The sequence below is a fragment of the Telopea speciosissima genome, chromosome 6, assembly GCF_018873765.1.
Source record: "Telopea speciosissima isolate NSW1024214 ecotype Mountain lineage chromosome 6, Tspe_v1, whole genome shotgun sequence".
NCBI classification, from domain to species: domain Eukaryota; kingdom Viridiplantae; phylum Streptophyta; class Magnoliopsida; order Proteales; family Proteaceae; genus Telopea; species Telopea speciosissima.
The window spans coordinates 59,459,782-59,482,074 of record NC_057921.1 but is presented as its reverse complement, the minus strand read 5'-3'; the positions used below and the strand labels follow the sequence as shown (position 1 = coordinate 59,482,074).

Genomic DNA, 22,293 nt, shown 5'->3' with positions numbered 1-22,293 from the left:
CCTCCAATGCCCCAGGGGGAGGAACCAACAGAAGAAGAGATGGATCGGATATTCTCCCAGAGAGGGGTCCTATCGGGATGGCGGTTGAGGGCATAGACCATGGTGAAGAAGAAGAGATGGTTATGAAGGTGATCAGAAATGTTGAGATGGAGGAATTGGGAGGATGAAGAGGTGGCCGAGATATGGAATTTTGTGGGATCCCACAGAACCCAGATGCGGCCAAGAGGGGAGTGGTCATAATTGGAAAGGAAGGACCAAGAGGGGGCTAGAGAATTTGCAATGCGGGACGAGTTGTGCTCAAGCACTCTGGTTTCAAGGAGGCAGCAAAGGGGGGATTTGGAGGTCTTAAGGCGGACATGGATTTCAGCTTGTTTGGCCGGAGCATTAAGCCCACGGACGTTCCAGATGGTCCAAGGGATCATGGGAGGGGTGGTGGAGGGGGCAGCCAACCAGTGAATGGACTAACTCTAGACCCCGGAGGGACACTACGGGGCCGGAGACGGTAATCCCGTAAGGGGGGGAAGCAAACCAGGGGAGAGGAGGGACCCGTTGAACCGGTAAGGGGGGCTGGGACTGGTTCGGTTGGGTTCAAATTTGTTGGGTTGAAGGGGAGAAAAGGGGATAAAAGGGTTGGGGAGGTGGGTAATTAGGTCGGGTCAGCAGGATATGATTTTAATTGGAATGGGACAAGGGGAGGGCCACGTGGAAAGGTCAACTGGGTATTTTGGGGAGCAGGGTCCAACGTTGGAGGTTGGTAAGAGCTAAAAGTGGGGGGGGGGTTTAAAAGTGTATCAGTGGGGGGCTTCGGGGCTGTATTAGCGAAAGGGGTAAGGGAGCGAAGCAGGGGCGGAAGGTGTTTCTCAGAGGGGTTTGCAGAGGGAGGTTGCAGGTCTTCGTGTAGGATCTCTCTAGGCTCCTGAAGAACCGGAGAGATAGCGACGTCACATACGGCCTCAGGATCGAGGTCCATGAGCGCAGCGAACCTGTTGTGGCCAGTGTCAGGCGAGCAACTGGGTAGGTGAGCCTCGGGGTCTCGTCCAGCTGAGTCTTGTCTGTTCCCGGCTCCTCCGTGGCGGTTCCTTTTATTTTTCCGGCCACGAGAGGTGTCTCCAGAGTGCCAGCGTTGCGAAAAGCAATGGAATCGATCGACTTGGGGTTCATCGAGATGCCTTGAAGCGGTAGAACCAACAAGATCGAAGCAAGAATGGGGTCCATCAAGATGCCTTTAGAAGCGGCTGTAGATCCAACAACGACAAGAGAATCAGCAAGCAGCAATCGTAGCAGAGGACGTAGCAAGCTCATGAGCCAAAGACGGAGCAAATCTGTGTTCTTCTACGTAGGTCTCGGCCTCGACCTGATCCTCAGGAGCAAGTAGGGAAGTCGAGAGACTCTTGGAAGAAGGAGGACCTGATACACAGCTCTTGGAGGTGTGACCGAAGATCTTGCAGACAGAGCAGTGGTAGGGAAGGCCTTCATAGAGAACTCGCTGAGTGAAGGAGTGTCCATCTTCTTCCTGGATGGTGACGTAGTCCGGTGGAGGGTCTTCAGTAGAGAGTTCAACGCAAATACGAGCGAAGGAGAGTCGATCCATTCTCTTGGTGCGCTCGTCGGAGAAGAGGGGGTTGCCGATGGTCGATCCGACGATGCTAAGTCCAGAGGGGTACCAATAGTGGAAGGGGAGCCCAGGTAAGTTAATCCAAACTGGTATGAGCTTGAGGTCGATCCTGTTGAGTGAGGAACGATGATCCCACTGCCGGAGGTAGATCTGCTTCTTCCCAATCTGCCAGGGACCACCTTCCAGCGCACGAGCTTTGTCGGAATCGTCGGAGAACCTGAAGATGAACAGCCCACTTGAAAGCAAGTGAATGAAGACTGCACCCGCGGCTCTCCATTGTTTCAGGAGGGAGGACTTGACAACATGGTAAGGAGGTCTGCTACCCAGGAAATTCCCAACAAGGCAGCATTGCCATTTTGAGATTTCATCGTCAAGTAATCCTTTGGGGCAGAACCCAATCTTGGAGGCATCAAGGGAGGTAGGGGGGACGAAATGAAGAGGATGTCCAGCAGGTTTTGAAGAGGTGTTGCCGGAGAAAAGGGAGGACCAAGGTTGTTCAACAGGGTTAGATTGGTCTACAACAAGGGTGGATGGGTCAAGGTGGGAAGTAGAGGGGGGGGTCTGGAGGAGAAGCAGAGGAGCAGGCAGTGGTTGGGGCTGCCGGAGAAGGGGAGGTCATGGTGTTTCTCCTGAGACAGAAATTTGAGTCTTCCTTCAACCCAGATTTTTCGGTTTAGTCCCACATTGCTCATGTACATATGATTATTCTTTTATTACTCTTATAAATAAAGAGGTGCTTGGGGTGACTCTAATCATCCAAGCATTGAGTTCAATTCTGATCCTCTTAACATGGTATCAGAGCTGGTTATGAATTAGGACTCTCATTGCCATCCACGATCCCCTTCCCTCTCTAATTCTCGATCTCTCTTCCCTTCTTTTCTCTTCTCTTCTCTTCTTTTCTTTCCTTTGTTTTGTTTTGTTTTGTTCTTCTCTGTCCCATAGGGCAGCACTGATGAGGTGATCGATTGATCCAGCTGCTGCCCTCCTTTGTTACCTCATCCCATGATATGAAGATTTGATCGATAGGGTGCTTGGCCTCTTTGCTGCGAATATTGAAGACTTCAGCCTTCGTTGGACAGATCCACTCTAGACTACCATGGATTTGTTCACCATATTGGAGCTCCAGACCTGCAGCAGATTAGTATTCCAGCACCTGCATCAAGTTATATCAAGTTACAGCCTCTCAAGATCGATATCTCTTCACTTTCATGACAATAGTCGACCTTGGGGTTCCACTTATCAGTTGATTCTGACTTTTTGAGGAGTGCTTCTCCACTGTTCAAGACTAATTCGACTGCAATTTCAGCCTCATCCAGTCACTTTTCAGGCCTCAATTCATCTTATCGATTTCAACACTTTCAGGGTTTTTTTCAAAACCCTGAAAAAATCGATCTCAAGGTTCTCTCTGTCTGGTGTTGCTGATTTTTGGAGACATTTATTCCTTCATTATTAGAGGGCTTCCATCCTTGTTACAGCCCTTAACTTGGAGGTTTTCTTGGGTTTCTCTTCACAACAGCCCCCTTCTGCGATTTGGGATTCTTCACTATCTTCACGGGTGACTCTGTGGATTCGACTGCTACTTCTGTTGGTGATGGAAACAGCAAACCAGATTATCATACTTTTTCCCCAAATCCAATCATGTTGGATGGCACAAATTACTTGCTTTGGTCGAGGTCTGCCTCCTTTGCCATTGCTGGCCGTGGCCTTACTGGTCATATTAGGGGAACCACTGCTATGCCTACTGAGGTTGGAGCTGCTCAAGACAAGTGGCTTGCCAACAATGGAGTTCTTATGTCCTACCTGATCGGTTCTATGACTACAGATCTGCAGCACAATTTTCTTCTCCTTGACACAGCCTTGGAAATTTGGGATGCCCAGGTATATGAACTCAGGAAGAAGGTCCTTGACACTACTCAGGGAGAGATGACAGTCTCCAAATACTATGCTACCTTGCGCAGCCTTTGGCAGCAGCTGGACCATTTTTCTGACTTTCACCCAAGTACAACTGCCGATATTACTTCTTATAAGCAACATGTGGACAAGATCAGAGTTTATGATTTTTTGGCAGGCTTAAATGTGGAGTATGATCAGATTCGGGTTCAAGTGTTGGGTCACAAGCCTTTTCCCACACTTGAACAGTCCTATGCCCTGGTCTCCTCTGAAGAAAACCGTAGGGCTGCCATGTTGCACCCTCCTATTACTGATAGGTCAGCTCTCCAGGCCGCTGCCCCTGCCACTCCTGCACCTAGTGGCACTGCTTCTCTTGGTGATTCTACTACAGGGTCTGTTATTTGTGAGTACTGTTACAAACCTTACCACACCAAGGAGAAGTGTTGGAAACTTTATGGGAAACCGACTGACTTTGAAGCAAAACAGGCTGCCAAGACCAAGACAAAGACAAAGCCCAAGGCCCATCAGATTGAGACTGTTACTGCAGCCCCTGCTACTGACCCCGGTCTATCCCAGGATGATCTACAGGCACTCCTACGTATGCTCAGGTCTTCTGCTGCTGCTGCCTCTACTACATCAGCTACTGCCAATCATAGTTGTCATGGCGTCCTGGCGCTGGAGAAGGTTGCATGGCGACCTACGCCATGGCGTCCCTCTTTGATTTCTTCTTCGTGTCTCTCTTTCCCTCTTCGATTTCTTCTTCCCTCTTTGATTTCTTCTTTCCCTCTTCGATTTCTTCTTCCTGTCTTCTTTCCCTCTTCGATTTCTTTCGATTTCTTCCTTCCCTCTTCGATTTCTTCTTCGATTTTTGAATTTTCTTCTTAAAACTTGAGAAACAATAGAGAAAAAATAAAACATGGCTTGAGTATACATCTATTAAAACATTAAAAATAGAGAAAATAAAAAATAAAACATGGTCGAAATGCTCGTTGCCATGTCGATATATCGATGTGACACCCCTCAACCGACTTGGATCGCCGTGACGCCGTGACAACTATGCTGCCAATTCCCCTGCTCCTTTAGGTTCACACTTTGCCCGGTCGGGTATTGCATTTGGGGGTCATTGTGCTTCTATAGCTTCCCATCCTTGGATCATAGATTCTGGCGCTACAGATCATATGACCGGTTCCTCTAGTTTGTTTCATAGATACTCTCCCACTTCTGGGAAAGACAAGGTCAAGGTGGCTGATGGTTCTCTTTCTTCCATCTCTGGAAAAGGGATCATCAACTGCACTTCCTCTCTTCCCTTGTCTTTTGTTTTGCACATTCCTAACTTTACTACTAACCTTCTTTCCATTAGTAGTATTACTCGTGATCTTAACTGCAAAGTCACTTTCTTTCCTTCTCATTGTGTGTTTCAGGATCTGGAGTCTGGGAAGACGATTGGATTGGGTAAAGTGCACGGTGGGCTGTACCTGCTTGATGACGGTCGCTTCTCTCCACCACCATTACATTCTCCACCACACCAGAACTCCATGGTCTCTTCTGAACTTTACCAATGGCACTCTAGGTTAGGTCACCCCCCTTTAAGAATTTTAGCTCATTTATTTCCTAGTTTGGTTACCCTTCGTACTAAAGATGACTTTTTTTGTGAGGCTTGTGTTCTGGCCAAACAGACACGTTCAAACTATCCTATTTCAAATAAAAAGAGTTCTTTTTGTTTTAATTTGGTGCATTCTGATGTTTGGGGTCCTAGTCGTAAACCTTCTATTTCTGGCCATCGTTGGTTTGTCTCTTTCATTGATTGTCATTCTCGGCATACCTGGGTGTATCTTTTGCACACAAAAAATCAAGTCTTTTCATGTTTTCAGCATTTTCATAAAATGATACAAACTCAGTTTCAGGCTACTCTCAAGGTTTTGAGAAGTGATAATGGAACAGAGTATACAGAGTCACAATTTCAAAAATATTTGGCTGACCATGGCATACTTCATCAAACTAGTTGTGTTGATACCCCTGCCTAGAATGGTGTGGCAGAACGAAAGAATTGCCACTTGTTAGAGATGGCCAGGGCCTTGATGTTTACGAGGAATGTCCCATCTCAATATTGGGGGGATGCAGTACTCACTGCGGCCTATCTCATCAATAGGCTGCCTTCTAGGGTTCTTACCTCTCGCAGCCCCTCTGATGTTTTAATGGGAAATTCCTCCTTTATTGTGCCCCCTAAGGTGTTTGGTTGTGTGTGTTATGCTAGCGATACTAGATCTCCTGGCAAACTTGAACGTCGGGGACTTCGTTGTATTTTCTTGGGTTATTCTCTGACCCAGAAAGGTTAAGTGTTACCATCCCCCTTCTCGCCGTACCATGGTTAGTATGGATGTTATTTGCCTTGAGTCCCTTTCTTACTATTCTTCGCCACCTCTTCAGGGGGAGAGTTCTAGTGAAGATGTGCCTTTTGAGATTCCTATACCAGAGGTTCCTCAGGCTGCTGTCCAGCCTACTTTGGATGTCCAACTTCCTCTGGCTGTCCCTCCCTCATCTGATGGGAATCCTTTACAGGGGGAGACCATAGAAAATAGTGTTGTTAATGTTCCTATCCAGGGGGAGCTGAATCTAGTCCAGAGGACTATTGGTGAATTTCAGAAGAGAATCGACAACTCCAACATCATCACCTATACAAGGGGCAGATCCAACAGAGGGCAGTTGCAACCTACTGTAGCACCAATACCCATCCAATTGCTGGCTCCAGACCCGGATCCTTCATCTCCTAGTAATCCCTCTCCTTCCGACCTACCTATTGCTCATCGCAAGGGTACTAGGACTTGCACTTTACATACCATATCTCGCTTTGTTTCGTATAGTTCTCTTTCTCCTTCTTTCCGTGCTTTTGTATCCTCTCTTTCTTCTGTCTCTATTCCTAACAATTGGCAGGAAGCATATACAAATGGACAGTGGAAGGCTGCAATGTTGGAAGAAATGAGAGCACTGCACAAAAATAGCACGTGGGATCTTGTGGCTCTTCCTCCAGGGAAAAAACCGATGGGATGTAAATGGGTCTTCGTGGTCAAACAGAAGGCTGATGGTTCAGTGGATCGGTATAAGGCACGTCTGGTTGCAAAGGAGTTCACTCAGACTTATGGAGTTGACTACCAGGAGACCTTTGCACCAGTGGCAAAGCTCAACCCTATCAGGGTGTTATTATCTTGTGCTGCAAATCTTGGGTGGGATTTTCAGCAGTTAGATGTAAAGAATGCCTTCCTCCATGGGGAGCTTGAGGAGGAGGTATATATGGACATTCCACCAGGCTTCTCTGGTGACAGGACTAGAGGCAAAGTCTGTAAGTTGAAACGTACTCTCTATGGGTTGAAGCAGTCACCTAGGGCCTGGTTCAGCAGATTTCATAAGGCTATGATTTCAGCAGGTTATAAGCAGAGCAATGCTGATCACACCTTGTTCATCAGACGAGTGGATGACAAGGTTACTACTCATAGTCTATGTGGATGATATCGTGGTGACTGGTAATGATGATGCTGCTATCAGGGATTTGAAGCTTCTCCTTGGCCGTGAGTTTGAGGTCAAAGATCTAGGCTCTCTAAAATATTTTCTAAGGATAGAAGTTGCTTGCTTTTCACAGGGCATCTTTCTTTCTCAAAGAATATATGTCCTTGATCTATTGACTGAGACAGGGCTGCTAGGTTGTCATCCTTCAGATACTCCTATGGATGCTACTACAAAACTGAGGGAGAAAGAGGGTGAACCTGTTGACAAGGGTGGTTATCAGCGGTTAGTGGGCAAACTAATCTATCTTTCTCACACCAGACTTGACATAGCAGTTGCTGTAAGTATGGTGAGCCAATTCATGCACGATCCCTATTCCTCTCATATGGATGCAGTCCGTCGTATTTTGAGGTATTTGAAGTCTGCTCCAGGAAAGGGAATTCTCTTATCTCCCAATGGTCACCGCAAGGTTGAAGCTTATACTGATGCCGACTGGGCTGGTTCTTCCGACAGAAAATCTATGTCTAGCTATTGTTCCTTTGTGGGTGGGAACCATGGTACTAAATCTCGTTTCGTTTTGGTGTTTCGGTCTGACCGAAATTTTCGAGATACCAAAATTTCGTCGAAATCTCGGTCGAAATATGGTATTTTTCTGTGGGTGTAAAATGCCAAAAATGTCCGAGATTTCCGAAATTTCCGAAACGAGATGACCGAAATTTCCGAAGTATTGCATTTTTTCATTTCGGACTTGCGTTTCGTTTCGGACAAGTCGAGATACTCGAAATATTCGATATCTCGACCGAAATTTCGCGAGTTTTAGTACTATGGGGGGAACCTTGTCACATAGCATAGCAAAAAGTAGAATGTTGTGGCAAGGTCTAGAGCTGAAGCCGAGTTTCGTGCGATGGCCCAAGGCATTTGTGAACTTCTATGGCTTAAAGGATTATTACAGGATATTGGTGTTGCTGTCCATCTTCCCATGATGCTTTATTATGACAATAAAGTTGCCATCAACATTGCTCATAATCCTGTCCAGCATGATCGCACTAAGCATGTAGAGGTTGACCGACATTTCATCAAAGAAAAGCTTGAAGCCGGCCTCATTTGTGTTCCCTTTGTGAAGACTACTGATCAACTTGCTGATGTGTTCACTAAAGGACTGAGTAGCAAGCTGTTTCATCCTATCTTAGTCAAGTTGGGCATGCATGATATATATGCTCCAACTTGAGGGGGAGTGTTGGATATGGGCCAGAATACCGTGGGGGGTATTCTGGACTTTTTTCCTCTCTTATTTTTTAGTTGTTTGTATGCGGTTTAGTCCCACATTGCTCATGTACATATGATTATTCTTTTATTACTCTTATAAATAAAGAGGTGCTTGGGGTGACTCAAATCATCCAAGCATTGAGTTCTAATTCTGATCCTCTTAACAGAGAGATTTCAGGATCTTACCTCTACCATAACTGTCTCTTTCTTTTGGGTTTCAGGATCTGCTAATGAGGAAGTGGATATGCTTGACCAATCAATGTAGGGAGTTTAGATATTTATCCGGGGGAAATCTTTTCCCCTGTGATTGTCTAGTTGTTGACCTTGTGGTATGATGGTCCAATCCTTCAACCATTTAGAAGAAATGAAGAGTCACTGCAACAATTATGTAACTACACATCTATATATTTTTGTATATATACATAGGTTAATTTTTTTCTGACGGATAACTGAAAAATTTTATTCAAAAGTTGGGTAAAAGAGAGACACACCAACAATATAACACCATAATACTACCAGTAGAAAGAGAACAAGATGGTCCTAGCCATTTAAACAGGAAGAGACGGCTCAAGCTATAAGGACCCTTAAACAAAGTAGCTCTGCAAGCACACTAATACTTAGCTCAGCTTCTTGAGAAGCTGACTATCGCTTTGTGAGATTCTCAAAACTGACAACCTTCTTTTTGGCGAGATCTAATGTTTTGCTACTTCATTAACATTTGTGTTCTTTAATTTAAAATGTTGTCACTCATGGAGAAATTTTTTTCATACAGAGTGCTCCCCTGTGATCTAGTTGTTGTGTCTGATTAAACTTTTTTCTCAAAGATAACATCAAGTTTATCTTACAGATACTTCCAGTTATGCTTGATGTTGGTACCAACAATGAAAAGCTTCTTGAAGATAAACTTTGTGAGTTGAACCATATACTCTATTTCTGCTTTTACAATTGGTTGATGACATTCATCAGAAATTAAAACGAAATAGCTTCAGGACCCATACTTCCATTTTAATTTCAGGAACCCATATCATTATTTCTATTGTCTCTTACATGTGGTTAGGTGGACCTAGTGTATACTTACTTTGGTATTTGTTTGTTGACGGAACAATTTATATTGGTGTTCATTTGTTCCACCATGTGAATATAGAATTTTTGTATGCTCTTCCTATTCTATGTCGTGCAATATGATAAAAGATAACTTCTTATGGATGACCCAAATGTCAATCACTTCCCTACTTCTGTCACGTCTCAAAAGAGATAGAGGCTCTGCCAATCTTGACCTTTCACTATATTAGAACACTGTTTTTTAAAGCTAAGGTTAATAATGTCAATATTTTGAAGAAGATCTGAATGTGGAACAACAGAATACATGAAGTACCAAAGTGCTGGGTGAGCATGGTAATGGTGCCCCTGAAGCAGTTTCTTTGAAACCACATTTTGACGGCATATAATCTAACATTAATTGTATCATATCAAGATGATGATGAACCATTTCCAAGTTTCAACCACTGAATTTGTCTTTTAATAGGTTATTTGGCGAACTTTTCAAAAATAGTAGTTGTGAACAAAGTTCCTGTAACTTAAAAAAGAAAGGTGTGATACATCCATCCTTCATCTGCTCTATCTTGGTCCTTGCTGTTAGAGACAAGACCTTGCATTTCTGGAAGGACATTTGAGTGCAAGCATTGTAGGTTTAGTTGTGTTCCATGTTAGACTGTTTGATATCTACTGCATAAGAAAATGGTCCATGTGTTATATGTTTAAGGCATAGGTACTTATTTGGGCGGACTTCTTTCGTTTGTTTAACCTTTCTGTTCTTTACCCCTTATTTTTTACCTTCAGGAAAGTTTCTTGTGATTATTTGATCATTCAAAGTATCTCAATATTAGCTGTCTCTATGTCAAGGATAAATTTTCCTAAAAGGGACTAAGATTTAAAACTTCAATTCTATATAGTTGTGAGTTTACTTATCATATTTTGAACATTTATTTTCATTGATTAATTTATATTTCATTCACCATTGTATGAATTAATATAGCCCTTGATTTTCTTTTCAAATGACGTTGAGTGCATTAATTGAACATATGGTTTTTTATGGTAAACCTCTTCTTTTTTCTTGATATAATAAAACTCATTGTATTGCAGATCTAGGATTACGACAACCAAGGTTGGAAGGTGAAGAGTATCTAGCTATCATCGATGAATTCATGGAAGCAATTCACAGACGTTGGCCCAAGGCTATTGTACAGGTCCATTTCCTTCCAAAATAAGAATAATAATACCTACTTCAATGATTTTTATCCAAGCTATACGACGCTCTTGAAACTGTATCAGTTTGAAGATTTTCAAATGAAGTGGGCTTTTGAAACTCTGCGACGATATCGCCATAGATTCTGCATGTTCAATGATGACATACAGGTGAATGTCTCTTTGGGGTTTCCTGATCAATTAATTATATCTTTTCAATGGTTAATCTTTCACACCTATGCTTGCCAATGGGATAAGTTTTGAATGCTTGTTTAATACTTATATTTTTGTTGTCACAATTCGTGTCTAATAGGGAACTGCTGGTGTTGCACTGGCGGGACTACTAGGGGCTGTTAGAGCACAGGGTCGACCACTGAATGGTTTTGTGAAACAAAAAATAGTTGTAGTGGGAGCTGGAAGGTAACTAAGAAATTCCACATAAAGAATTGCTTCTTTGGTTCTCTATTTTATGGTTCTTGCTGGTCTGCTGGTTCTCACTTAGCTCCAAAGACTTGTTATTTGCTGCTTCACTTTGCATCATCTATTGCTTTACCTGGATTCAGTGCAGGAATAGGTGTTCTGAATGTGGCCAAGCAGGCTGTTTCAAGAATGATGGGAAACAGTGAGATGGAAAACTCTCAGTTCTGGCTACTGGATAAAGATGTATGCTTCTATTCTTGCTTCTTGTGTTCTCATCCTTAACCTCGTTAAAATGGGATAAATTATTTATGTATATGTGGTGTACTTTGAAAGCATTCTAGCAGGCCTCTCTCCCATGTACCATGTGCATGGAAACTAAATGAGTGCCAGTGTGGAATGGAATTTCCCTTGCCAAGCCAGTGGGAGCACATGAGGGGGCATTGCAGAGTTTATATACAGGGGGCCACATGTCTGGTAGAAGAGAGAGTGTGAGAGTGCGCATGATACCGGCAGCGTGGCCATCATTTTCCCTTAAATTATTATTTCCCATGATATAATGAATCAGTAATCTAAATATTATTTTTTCCTTCGTCTCCTTCTGGAGATTTGTAGAAGTGATTCGGGTTTCTTGCATTTGCTGGAAGCCTTTAATGTGAAATTTATTCAGAATCATGTGCAAAGCTAATTGAAAGATTTTCATAATGAAACTATGTTAGGGATCCCTACTATAGGAATTTTACACTAAATGATTCAGTTTGTGCTAATTATCCAGTTGACTTTTCTTTCATGCTTGAGAAGAATGGGTTTTGGTGCAGGGCCTTCTGACAAAAGAGAGAGAAAATATTGATCCAGCAGCTGCACCTTTTGCCAGAGGTTTTGGTCCTAATGAGATTGAAGGACTAAGGGAGGGGGCTAGTCTTCTTGAAGTGGTAATTCTTCTGGAATTGTCCTTGATGCCATTTTTCTAGTTTTTTAGATCTGCTTTCAGTTTGACAATCTGTTGTCTGAAAAAGCAACTTCAGTTTTCTTTCATTGCTACTTAAAAAAAAAATATATATATGAATCTGCTCCAGTTTTCATTGAACAATATTTTTACTTTTTATCAGGTAAAAAAGGTCAAGCCCCATGTGCTTCTAGGTTTGTCTGGAGTTGGTGGTGTTTTCAGTGAGGAGGTGCGTGAAACTGGATGACCTTGTTTTGTCTCCTATTGTCCTATATACTGTTGTATATATCATAGGATAAACCTGTGAAGATTGGATCTTGTTCTAATTAAATCCAGAATGAAAATAAATTTATGTCTTGAAATAAAAATGGGCACACCAACAATAAATTTATGTGTTTGTTTATTTAGTCTACTAAGGTCCTCCGTTGATTTTTATTTGTACTGACATCTTCTCTTGTGTGGTATTTCTTTTTCTTGGTGGGCATTATTAAGTGAGTGGGTTGGTGGTTAGGTGAGGATGGTTTCTTTTTCCTTGATATGAAAGTAACTTTATTCAAAAGAATGAAAAAAATTTAAAGACTGCAATTGACTTATTGTACTTGACAAGGTCTCTGGTATCAAGCTATGTGAAGGAGCAGCTACCAAAATATAATGGTACCCAAAAAGGCTGAACCTTTTTGACTTGATGGTAGTGATTCTAGTCCCTTTAAATTCCTTACAATTTGACACCAAAAAGATAAATGTATCCTTTGCCTTTGATGCCACCATGTGGGCAGGTTCTGGGTGATTATTGAAGTTTTCACTAGTCCTTTCTAGCCATATAAATCCCAAATAATGACTGCTGGAATTGATCTCCATTCTCCCTTCATCCCTGGCAGCGGTGCTCCAACCATTCATTAGCTCCTCAGGTGTACCCAGCTCACCTCGTATTCCTAGAAAAAGCAGAACCAGGTCTCTTTGTACAAATGAGAATGCTTCACAAGAGGCTATGAACATATTCAATATTTCTCATTTGCACTAGGCATTGTTAGGACAAAGATAATTGATGTTCTATTATTGGAAAGGTATATCATAACAATAGTATGATTAAATTTCCAACCTCCATGCATGATAGATGTGTGTTAAGAAAAATTGGGTATCTGTTTGACTAGTTTAATTAGAAGGGAGTTTGCACCAAGGTTCTAAAACTCGGATCTTGGTACCAACTCGGTTCTGGGAAAAACTGAGTCGAGTCGAGATCTCGCCGAGTTGGTGCATTTTTTTTTTTTCCAACTCGAAGCCTCATCTCGGTGGGTTTTAGACCTAGTTTGGGTCTGAAACTTGATATTCAGCCTATTTTAGGCCATTTAAACACAATGGCACTATCAGATTTTGTAAAAACAAAGTCCAAATATGAGTTTCACTTCGGACTATAGGTGTTGGTAGGCGTCAAGGGTGGCGACATACTAAAATACCCTACTCTACACATAGTTTAGTAATAGAAAGCAATCAAAACATTCAATTAATGTAAAACAACTTAAATAAGCATTAGAAATGTTGAAGTGTACAATATTTCAATCCTTAAACAAATGTTACATAAAATGTGATATGTTAATGTATTCAACCCCAACCATATCCACATAGAATTTCCATGTCATAGTGTTGATGTAATTTTGCACATAGTTTGCCACAACACTCATATAAGTGTTGTCATCAACATATTCCAACTCCCCTATCCTAGGGTATAGAAGAGGCGGAGGCGGTTGGTTTGAGGCGTGAGATCCACTATTACTGTCATATTGAGGCATGTATGGGTATGACTGGTTTGGGACTGGGAATATGGGCTCAAAACCAGACGCAGTACTTTGATTGTCAAACTCATGTGTTGACTGCCCAAACTGACCATAGCCACTATATTCAGAACCGGTGCTCTCCTGGTCATAATCATAGTCATGATGAGGTTGAGATGAATGCCACGACTGTCGCTCACTAGTAGTATCTATACTCGTGCTTCCGAAACTTGCAAGCATGGTGTTCATACTCATGTCATCATCTTGAGCCTATGATTGTTTGCGACCCTTCTTTCTCTTGTACGTAGCGTGGGCACCATGGTCTCAATCCTGTGTGCCATGCGTAAACTGAGACTTACCTGTGTAGATAGGCCATTAAAAGGATAGATGGGCATTAAAATGGTGGATGGGCCATTAAAAGGATAGATGGGCATTAAAATGGTAGATGGGCCATTAAAAGGGTAGATGGGCATTAAAAATGGATCAAACCGAGTTATCGACCCGAGATCTCGGCGAGATATGGACAAGATGGCTAATAAAAATGGTTCAAAACAAGATATCGAACCAAGATCCGAGATCTCGGCGAGATCTCACACTTTTGAAAATCGCCTTAAGTCTTGTCTCATTTTTTCAAAAAACCGAGAAAGTCGGCGAGATCTCGCGAGTTCTCGAACTATGGTTTGCACCTCCCAAAAAAACAAAGAGCTTTGAGATTCCAATTCCTTGTCTGCCATTTGTTGGTTATGGAAGCATGAAAATATATTCTTCCCATGGGTTATGATAGGACAACTCTAAACTGAGTCATTATGAGAATAATATTGTGAGTTGTGAGTTGTGACCTCCAATCCTTCAGAGGAACTGAATTGTAAGAGGCATATCTTCTACGCAATACATTAGTGAAACAGAAATTGGAGGGGCCAGTAATCTATAGAGCCTTGTAGTGGTACTTAACTGTGATGGTCCAAGCACCAAACTCTTCTGCTCCTCAGCACCTTTAGCATAGAGAGATTGCTAATCAATAAATGACATTCCTTCCATTCAATGCTTGCTTTCTAAGAGTTGGAGCCGAGCTGATGTTTTTTATTTCTACTCTCAAAAGTAGAATCAGAAACTTGTGCTTCAGTATCAGTTGTAATCCTATACATATCTAGAAAAGGCTCTTTAAGAGGCCTATATGAGCTCCATTTATATTCCATATATCTTTATGGAAGTAGATTCTGTTACAGTTGCCTATTTCATTCCTGATTCCTTAAGAAATGAAATGCTGAAGTTTCATGTTTCCCTTCCGGAGTCATCCATTGACAAAGTGATAGCAGAGAAGGGTCCAACTTGCTTAAATTTTAGTACTTAGCTTGGATGGATCTGCTCCATATAATATCCCTTTTTTTGTTTGACTCACCATAGCCATTTGGAAAGGAAGGAGGCTTACTCATCGTTTTGATTTTTCTGAGGTCCAAACTATGCAATGTTTATGCAGACAAACATAATCCTAATCAACTAGAATTATATTTAAAAAAAAAAAAAACCTTTTTAGTATTCTTTCCGTCCCTGATATATGTAAAAGAAATCCAAACATACCAGATCAGTGAACTCATAGTGATGACTCACCATTCCTCGAGAGATTGTTGAGCTGGACAACTATGTCAGCTCAACTGCAGCAAGGCATAAATTTGCTTGGCAATTTAGACATATGAACCGTTTTGTCTGAATGCATTACTACTTTTACATTGATACCAAAATATTTTCTGTATTAAAGTTTTTTTTTTTTTTTTAATAGTATATCTTCTAGCAGTAATAGTTGTTGAAACGTCATCTAGTTATATGGACAAGTCAAGTGCATTTTGGTTCTTTAACATCACTTCTGACACCTGGTGTTTACTTTTGGAGCTGCCAACATATTTCTACCTGGTGTTTGCATGTGCTATGAATATGTGCCTGTTTCTTAACAATTGATAAGGCTCGATGTTGTATTGGTTGACATCGTTTTGGAAGTCTATGACAGGTGCTAAAAGCTATGAAAGAGTCAGATTCCCCCAGGCCCGCAATATTTGCAATGTCAAATCCTACAACGAAGGGTTCGTCTTTCCAAGCACATTTATTCAAGCAGGGATGCCTTATATTTATTTTAGTTGTGACCTGTCTGTATTATTGAATATTCTCTTGTGTTTCTTGTTCTCTGAAACAGCTGAATGCACACCCACTGAAGCATTCAAGTATGCCGGAGAAAACATAATTTTTGCTAGTGGGAGCCCTTTTGAAAATGTTGATCTTGGTATTGTTTCCTTTCCGATTCAAATTTTATACCCTTTCTCTCCTTTTCATAACTTTATTCTAGAACTGTATGTTGATAATTTTCCCTGGCACTCCATTTTAGAGAAGGAAAGCATGGATTGCACCTTAAGGGGGCACATTTTTGGACTGGTGCAGCACTTCAGAATAGTTTTAGACATTTTCATTCAAATGTATATGATATTCATCAACATTTTCTTTTGTGCAGGGAATGGAAAGATAGGCCTTGTTAATCAGGCAAATAACATGTATTTGTTTCCAGGGTGTGTAATGATTATCCCATTTGCAAGTGTTTTGAGAACCTTTCATATTCTTTTTAGGGGAGGAGTTTTCTGTCCGGGAGCGTGGCCTACGCCAGCACTCGCTGTGTCTATCTCTCTCCTTCCCCACAGAGGGACAGAAACATCATTTCATAAGGGGGAGGAAAGAGACAGGCACAGAGGAGTGCTGGCGTAGGCCACGTCTGGGACAGAAAACATTTTCTCTTCTTTTTACTATAAGAAATATTAGCAGTATTTCCCTATCTAATGAAGCATTGTATTAAATTCAGGGTTGGTCTGGGAGCTCTTCTCTCAGGTGCTCGATTTATTTCAGATGGGATGCTGCAGGTAGCTGCTGAATGGTACGCCCAACTGCTTTGTAATCTTTTTCCAATTTTCTTACTTTTGTAGCCTAAATTGATTGGCTTCCTGATAGAACACTGAAGCAAATAGTCCCCTCCGTCCCATAATTACTACCTCTTCGAAAATTGCCACATGTTATGGATTAGTTAAAGCATTTACTTATTTTTCTATATTTTCCAGCAATTACTTTCTATGTAGAAGTTTGTATTTGCCTTCTTTTTCAAACATTGAGAGTTGAGATGATGTGGTAATCAATGATTAGGGTTAATATATTGAACTTCATTACAAATCCATCACCTGATTTGTACAATGAAGGAATTATTTAGGATAGACACAAAAGGAATATAAATGTTAAACTGATGATCAGTGTGAGGGTGTTAGCTTCACAGAATAATCAAATGCAGCTAGTTTATGCTTTTCTTGTTCTTTTGTTTTTTTTCCCTTCGCTACTGTACGCGCTCTTCTTCAACACAACACTCGTCCCATCTGACCCTGGAAATCAACAGTGGCATCCACCAAGGGGGGGGGGAGGCCAAAAATTTTTAACATATCTAGAAAGCTCCATGAATCACTGTGAGCTCAACCTGATTTGATAAATACTGAGCAAATGAGCAATCGATTCAAGATCTGACTGGAGTAGAAAAAATAATGATTGAGAGAGAGAGAGGGAGTCTACAACTGTTTGTAGGTCTTGCAACCCTATTGTTGAGAACCCTTGCATTTGCAGTTCGGCCAGAGAAAGTCGACCAGCATTTGCAGATCTGATAATTCTAAAGCATTGTGATCCCCTATTATGCAGATTGACAATGTATTGGCATGATTTCCAAGATGAGTCCAAACTTCAAGAAATTTCAAAAGAAGAAAATCATTAACAAGAGATCATCAATGTTTTTTTTTGGGTGAAAAATGGCCTCAATATTCAATATGATAATTTCGATGATCCAAAATGCACATGGTTCGAAACTTTGGACGTTACCATCAAAGGATTGAAAAATGCAGACCATATTGCATATTTCCACCTGAAACCTTGGACGTTACCATCAAAGGATGGAAAAATGCAGACCATATTGCATATTTCCATTCGACACTCTGCATTTTGGTTGTTGAAACTATCATATTGAATATTGGGGTAATTTTTCCCAATTTTGTTTAACAATTTGACTGCCGGAACCTTGGTTGGAGGATGGAGGAAATGCAAAAACTGTTTAGAGTTCACAGTCCTTGCCAATCTCTTATGGCTCCAGTTGGCACATGGTTTCACATTGGAGATTGGATGAATAAAACAGATGAGAGAAAGTCGGGCTCTTCTCCAGGTTGGTTTTGTACTCTTCATTCCATTTTTTAAAAATTGGGAAGAGAGGGACAGTAACTAACAGAGTCACCATTCCTGCAGTCACATGAGAGATCATCACATTGAATGAATGTCCAGTTAATGCTTCTGGGCTCTGTTTCCCATTGCTACCAATCAAGCCAGCATGTTACCATTGGTTTGTGAGGACATCTGTTTACAGAATTAGTTAGGGTAGCAAGACTCAAATGATAAAGAGGACAGTAATTGTTGGTTGAAGTATCAATCAAGATGCCGAAGTATCACTGATAGTCTTAGGTTGGGGAGCTAAAAGAGAAGTATTCCAATTGACTCCTGATTTCTGAAATGTTTACACCCCTACATATTTGCACTAGTAGAAACCCAACATACAATGTTGTTTCCTATTAGACCAGTTCTGCACTGCACCACATGAGTTGAGACACATAACTCTTGAAGACCCTTTCGTTTCTTGCTTGTCAAATCCTCCATATTTCTGCCCTTGGCATAGTTTTCAAGGCGTCGCCTAAGCGTCCAGGCGCCTTGGACGTTTTGTTGGTGTTTCCTTGCATTTGGACCCTCTCCAACGCCTTGGGTTGCCTAGACGCCATGGCAACTATGCCCCCTGGAATTAGCATCAATGGCTCCTTTGAAGTACATTACCTGGAGTATGTGTTTTATATTGTATTAATTTGATTTACTTAAAATATAAATTTCTGAAGTGAATTGGTGCTTTTTTTTACAGCCTTGCATCATATATCACCGATGAAGATATCCGGAAAGGCATCCTATACCCTTCTATTTCAAGGTATATCCTGAACTCTGTGACTCGAAGACCACCTTTCATTGTCTGGTTTATTTCGACGATTTAGTGATTGGACTTAGACATTGGATCAGCCACTGCCAATCTCAAGCTAACTTGGCCGAGTTTCAGCTGGATCTATCCAAACTCAGGCACAGCGGTGCTGGGAACACCTATTTCAACCGAGTTTTGAGGTGGGATGATGGGGTTAACTGGGATCAATCCTGGTCGATCCTGAGTTAACCTGGAACTGATTCCAATCCCTAAATAACACTGTTGGGTTCTTCAGAGTACAGTTAATTTAAACATAATTATCATATTGGTTGATTAATTTAAACATAATTATCATATTGGTTGAATTGTGGGCGAGTCTTGGCACAATGGTTAAGTTGTGCTATTGCAACCTGCTGGTTGCAGGTTCAAAGCCTCTCCTGCGAAGCAGGGGGTAAGGCTGTGTACATTTGCCCCTCCCAGACCCTGCAGTAGCGGGAACCTTGTGCACTGGAACGCTCTATATTGGTTGAATTGAAATTGAAAATAAAAAAGTTTGGGGAATGAATTTTGGCATGGTAAGCATGAGTTTGTTTTTACAAATGTGCAAAATTATTTGGAGCACAAGGGACCTTTCTGGAGACCATGTAGATTCAAATCCTTCTCTCCCCCCCCCCCCCCACCCCACCCCACCACACCAAAAAAAAGGGAGCATTTGAAACATGCCAAAATGGAGTGGCATGAAATTCTATTCCAGAAATAAATTATCAATAGCAAAACCATTTAGGTTTAAGTGCCGTGACATCCTTTTTTCCATTGAACACTCGAGTGATGATTTCATTCTGGGTAATGAGCTTTGCATTCAAATACTAGAAAAGTAATGACTAAATGATCTGCTTTCAATAGGATTCTGAATGCCTCTCTAAAAAGTTTTTCTGGTATGATGTGTGACAGCCGATGTTAGTGGAGTGGCCTTGCAGATCAATGACTTCACCAACATGAGGTGGCCCACAAGTAACTGGGGTTTTTTTTTAATAAGAGGAAATAAAAATATAGTACAGAAAACTCACGTCATTGGTCTGTGAGGCTGCTGTGCTTGTCAGGCTACCATTTCTTATAATCATGCTATGCTTTGCAGCCTTCTTGGTATCTTGTTATTTTAAGATAAACCAAAATGGAGGTTATGATGTCATTATGCTTGATGTGGATGTGGGCTTCTAACTGGAATATGGTTTTAGCTTATGTAATGACATTAATATTATGCTGCACCTCGCAGTATTAGGCAAATTACAGCAGAGGTTGGAGCAGCTGTTATCCGAGCAGCTGTTGCTGAAGAACTTGCTGAAGGGCACTGTGGTGTGGGTCCCAGGGAGCTCATGCACATGTCAAAGGTATTAATAAGCCTTAACAAGTGTTATTAACTCATCCAGTTGAAAGCACAATGTAGGATTCTCTGTAAATGGCTAGTTGGGATCCAACCAGTGATTTGAATTTGTGGCATTCATGGCCTCATGAAATGCCACAAGTTCGGTCAAAATTCATACTCTCTCTCTCTCACACACACATACTTGCATGTATGCACATATCTATGTACAACTTTAAAATGCTAGGCATCATATTTATTTGTTTATTTGGTTGGATGCAGGAGAAGACTGTTGAATATGTCTCACAAAATATGTGGTTCCCTGTTTACAGCCCTCTTGTTCATGAGAAATAAGTCTCCTAGTTCTGTAATTCCTCTACAGGCTAGTTTCAGGCACCTAATATCTTGATATTTTACCTTTGGAATGATCTTCTTGATGGCTCATTTGCCTAAACTCATAATTCAAAATATTTAAGAGAATAGGGGAATCGTACTATCATGATCACTTCCATTTTGTTCCTCACCAATCATGTCTACAAACTTTGGTCGAAGACATTGTTAATTTCTTTTTGTATATATTTTCATATTCATCTCTTTGGAGTATTCCTAGATTCTCAAATATGATAAACCCTTTTTGATACACTTTTTTTTGGACACTGGCTTAAAAAACATGCCACCTCTTAAGAATCAATCCAAGTGTTTTCTTATATGACAATGATGACTTTGATGATTGTAATAGCTTATTGGCCTTTAATGTGTTTTGTTCAGCAAAAATTTTGAATGTAGATTATTTTTCTCAAACTTTTTTTTTAAAATTAAAAAATTGTGATCTTATTGATGATAAAACTGAAAACCCAAGGACACAAAATGTGGGTCTCTGGGGTAGGCAAGCCTGGGAGCTACGGATCAGGGATTTGTGAAACTTAGCGTCAACAATCCATTTTTAGCTTACTGGACAACCAAGATTGATTGCTGATGGAAAATTTTGAAGTTGCATCCAGGAAATAACTTGAAAGCTGTCTGATATCTGATGCAACTGATTAGATCTAAGATTGGGCAGACTTTAGTGATGGTGTTTATCAACTCCTGGGAATCGCTCTAAAAGGCCATATTCTATATGCTTTCATTTACCAATGGTCAACAAAACAGATTTTCAAAGCCATAGCTTCTGCCACTGACGATAGGTGCAGAGGCTCTGAAAATGGTAAACATAGGCTCATTAGGTTTACTTCCACTACTGAGGACTATATACAGAACTCGCCCAGTGGTTTGAGGATATCCACTTCAAGCACATCTTACGGGAAGTCAAATCAGTAGCGGACTGCTTTGCTTCTTTTGGGGTTTCTATTCAAGACAATTTTGTTTCGTTTCAAACCCCACCCCAATGTTTAAATCTTTTTTTGTACGATTCTTCAGGAACATTGTTCTAGAATTAATAAATTTTATTTACCAAAAAACAAACTATATACACAAATTGTGAATACAATTACGCATCTAAATGTCTGGCATCTATGGGTGTCAATTTGGGTTCCAACCGAATCATCTTATAATCAGCTTTGCGGTTCTGATACAAACCAGACGATACGTTCCAATCTGTACGTATATCCATGATGGTCGATACCCGATCCTATATGCCGAAACCTGATGCTAGACCCTGCACTAAATCCATGCCTTCTCTCCCTCTCTCTCTCCCTCTCCCAAACTCTCCCCTGTTTCTTCACTTTCCATGACTCTCTCCCCCTCTCCTCCCCGTATCCTCAATCCACTTTCCTCCTTTCCCAAACTCTCTCTCTCTCCGCTTTCCCTTGTAAACCTATTTTCACAATCTCCCCTCCTCCCCGTGTTACCCACTTTCTTTCTCTCTCCCTCTTTCCAGGATCTCCACTCTTCCCGGTATTGGTGAATGATACTCTAGGGAAGGATTTTTGTTCCACCATAGCACAGGGATCTGTCAAGGGAGATTTTTTAGCTCTGTTTTAATTTCTGTTCATGACAGAAAATCTTCAGCAACATAATATTATATCAGTTTTCCAAGTTAGAAGATTAGATTAGGAAAATTAAAACCAATTAGGTCCATTGCCAAGAAAGTAACATAACATTAACAATATAGTCACAACTCAGAAACTAAAAGGGTTTACCAACATAAACATAGAAGAAGAAAAAGAAGAAGACACAAGTCACTGTGTCGCGGTATGTCTTTGGTGAAGAACATGATGACGTGCTAGCGTACGCTATGCAGCCGCTTGGCAGCCCTATTTCTCCCATTATTTAAAA

The 22,293-nt window shown here is 41.3% G+C and overlaps 1 protein-coding gene across 1 annotated transcript in view; it reads left to right on the top strand.

Moving 5' to 3' along the window:
* LOC122664589 (NAD-dependent malic enzyme 59 kDa isoform, mitochondrial-like) overlaps positions 1-20,499 on the top strand; it is a 28,589-nt gene extending 8,090 nt beyond the window's left edge. Inside the window, exons 6-19 of the mRNA XM_043860468.1 lie at positions 9,117-9,177; positions 10,412-10,515; positions 10,601-10,684; positions 10,827-10,933; positions 11,077-11,176; positions 11,749-11,862; positions 12,040-12,105; positions 15,648-15,720; positions 15,831-15,917; positions 16,143-16,197; positions 16,485-16,556; positions 18,609-18,671; positions 19,933-20,047; positions 20,302-20,499. Coding sequence (XP_043716403.1) covers positions 9,117-9,177; positions 10,412-10,515; positions 10,601-10,684; positions 10,827-10,933; positions 11,077-11,176; positions 11,749-11,862; positions 12,040-12,105; positions 15,648-15,720; positions 15,831-15,917; positions 16,143-16,197; positions 16,485-16,556; positions 18,609-18,671; positions 19,933-20,047; positions 20,302-20,373 — 1,173 coding nt within the window. The 3' untranslated portion in view covers positions 20,374-20,499. The remainder of the gene's footprint in view (positions 1-9,116; positions 9,178-10,411; positions 10,516-10,600; positions 10,685-10,826; positions 10,934-11,076; positions 11,177-11,748; positions 11,863-12,039; positions 12,106-15,647; positions 15,721-15,830; positions 15,918-16,142; positions 16,198-16,484; positions 16,557-18,608; positions 18,672-19,932; positions 20,048-20,301) is intronic.
* Positions 20,500-22,293: the final 1,794 nt, after the last annotated feature.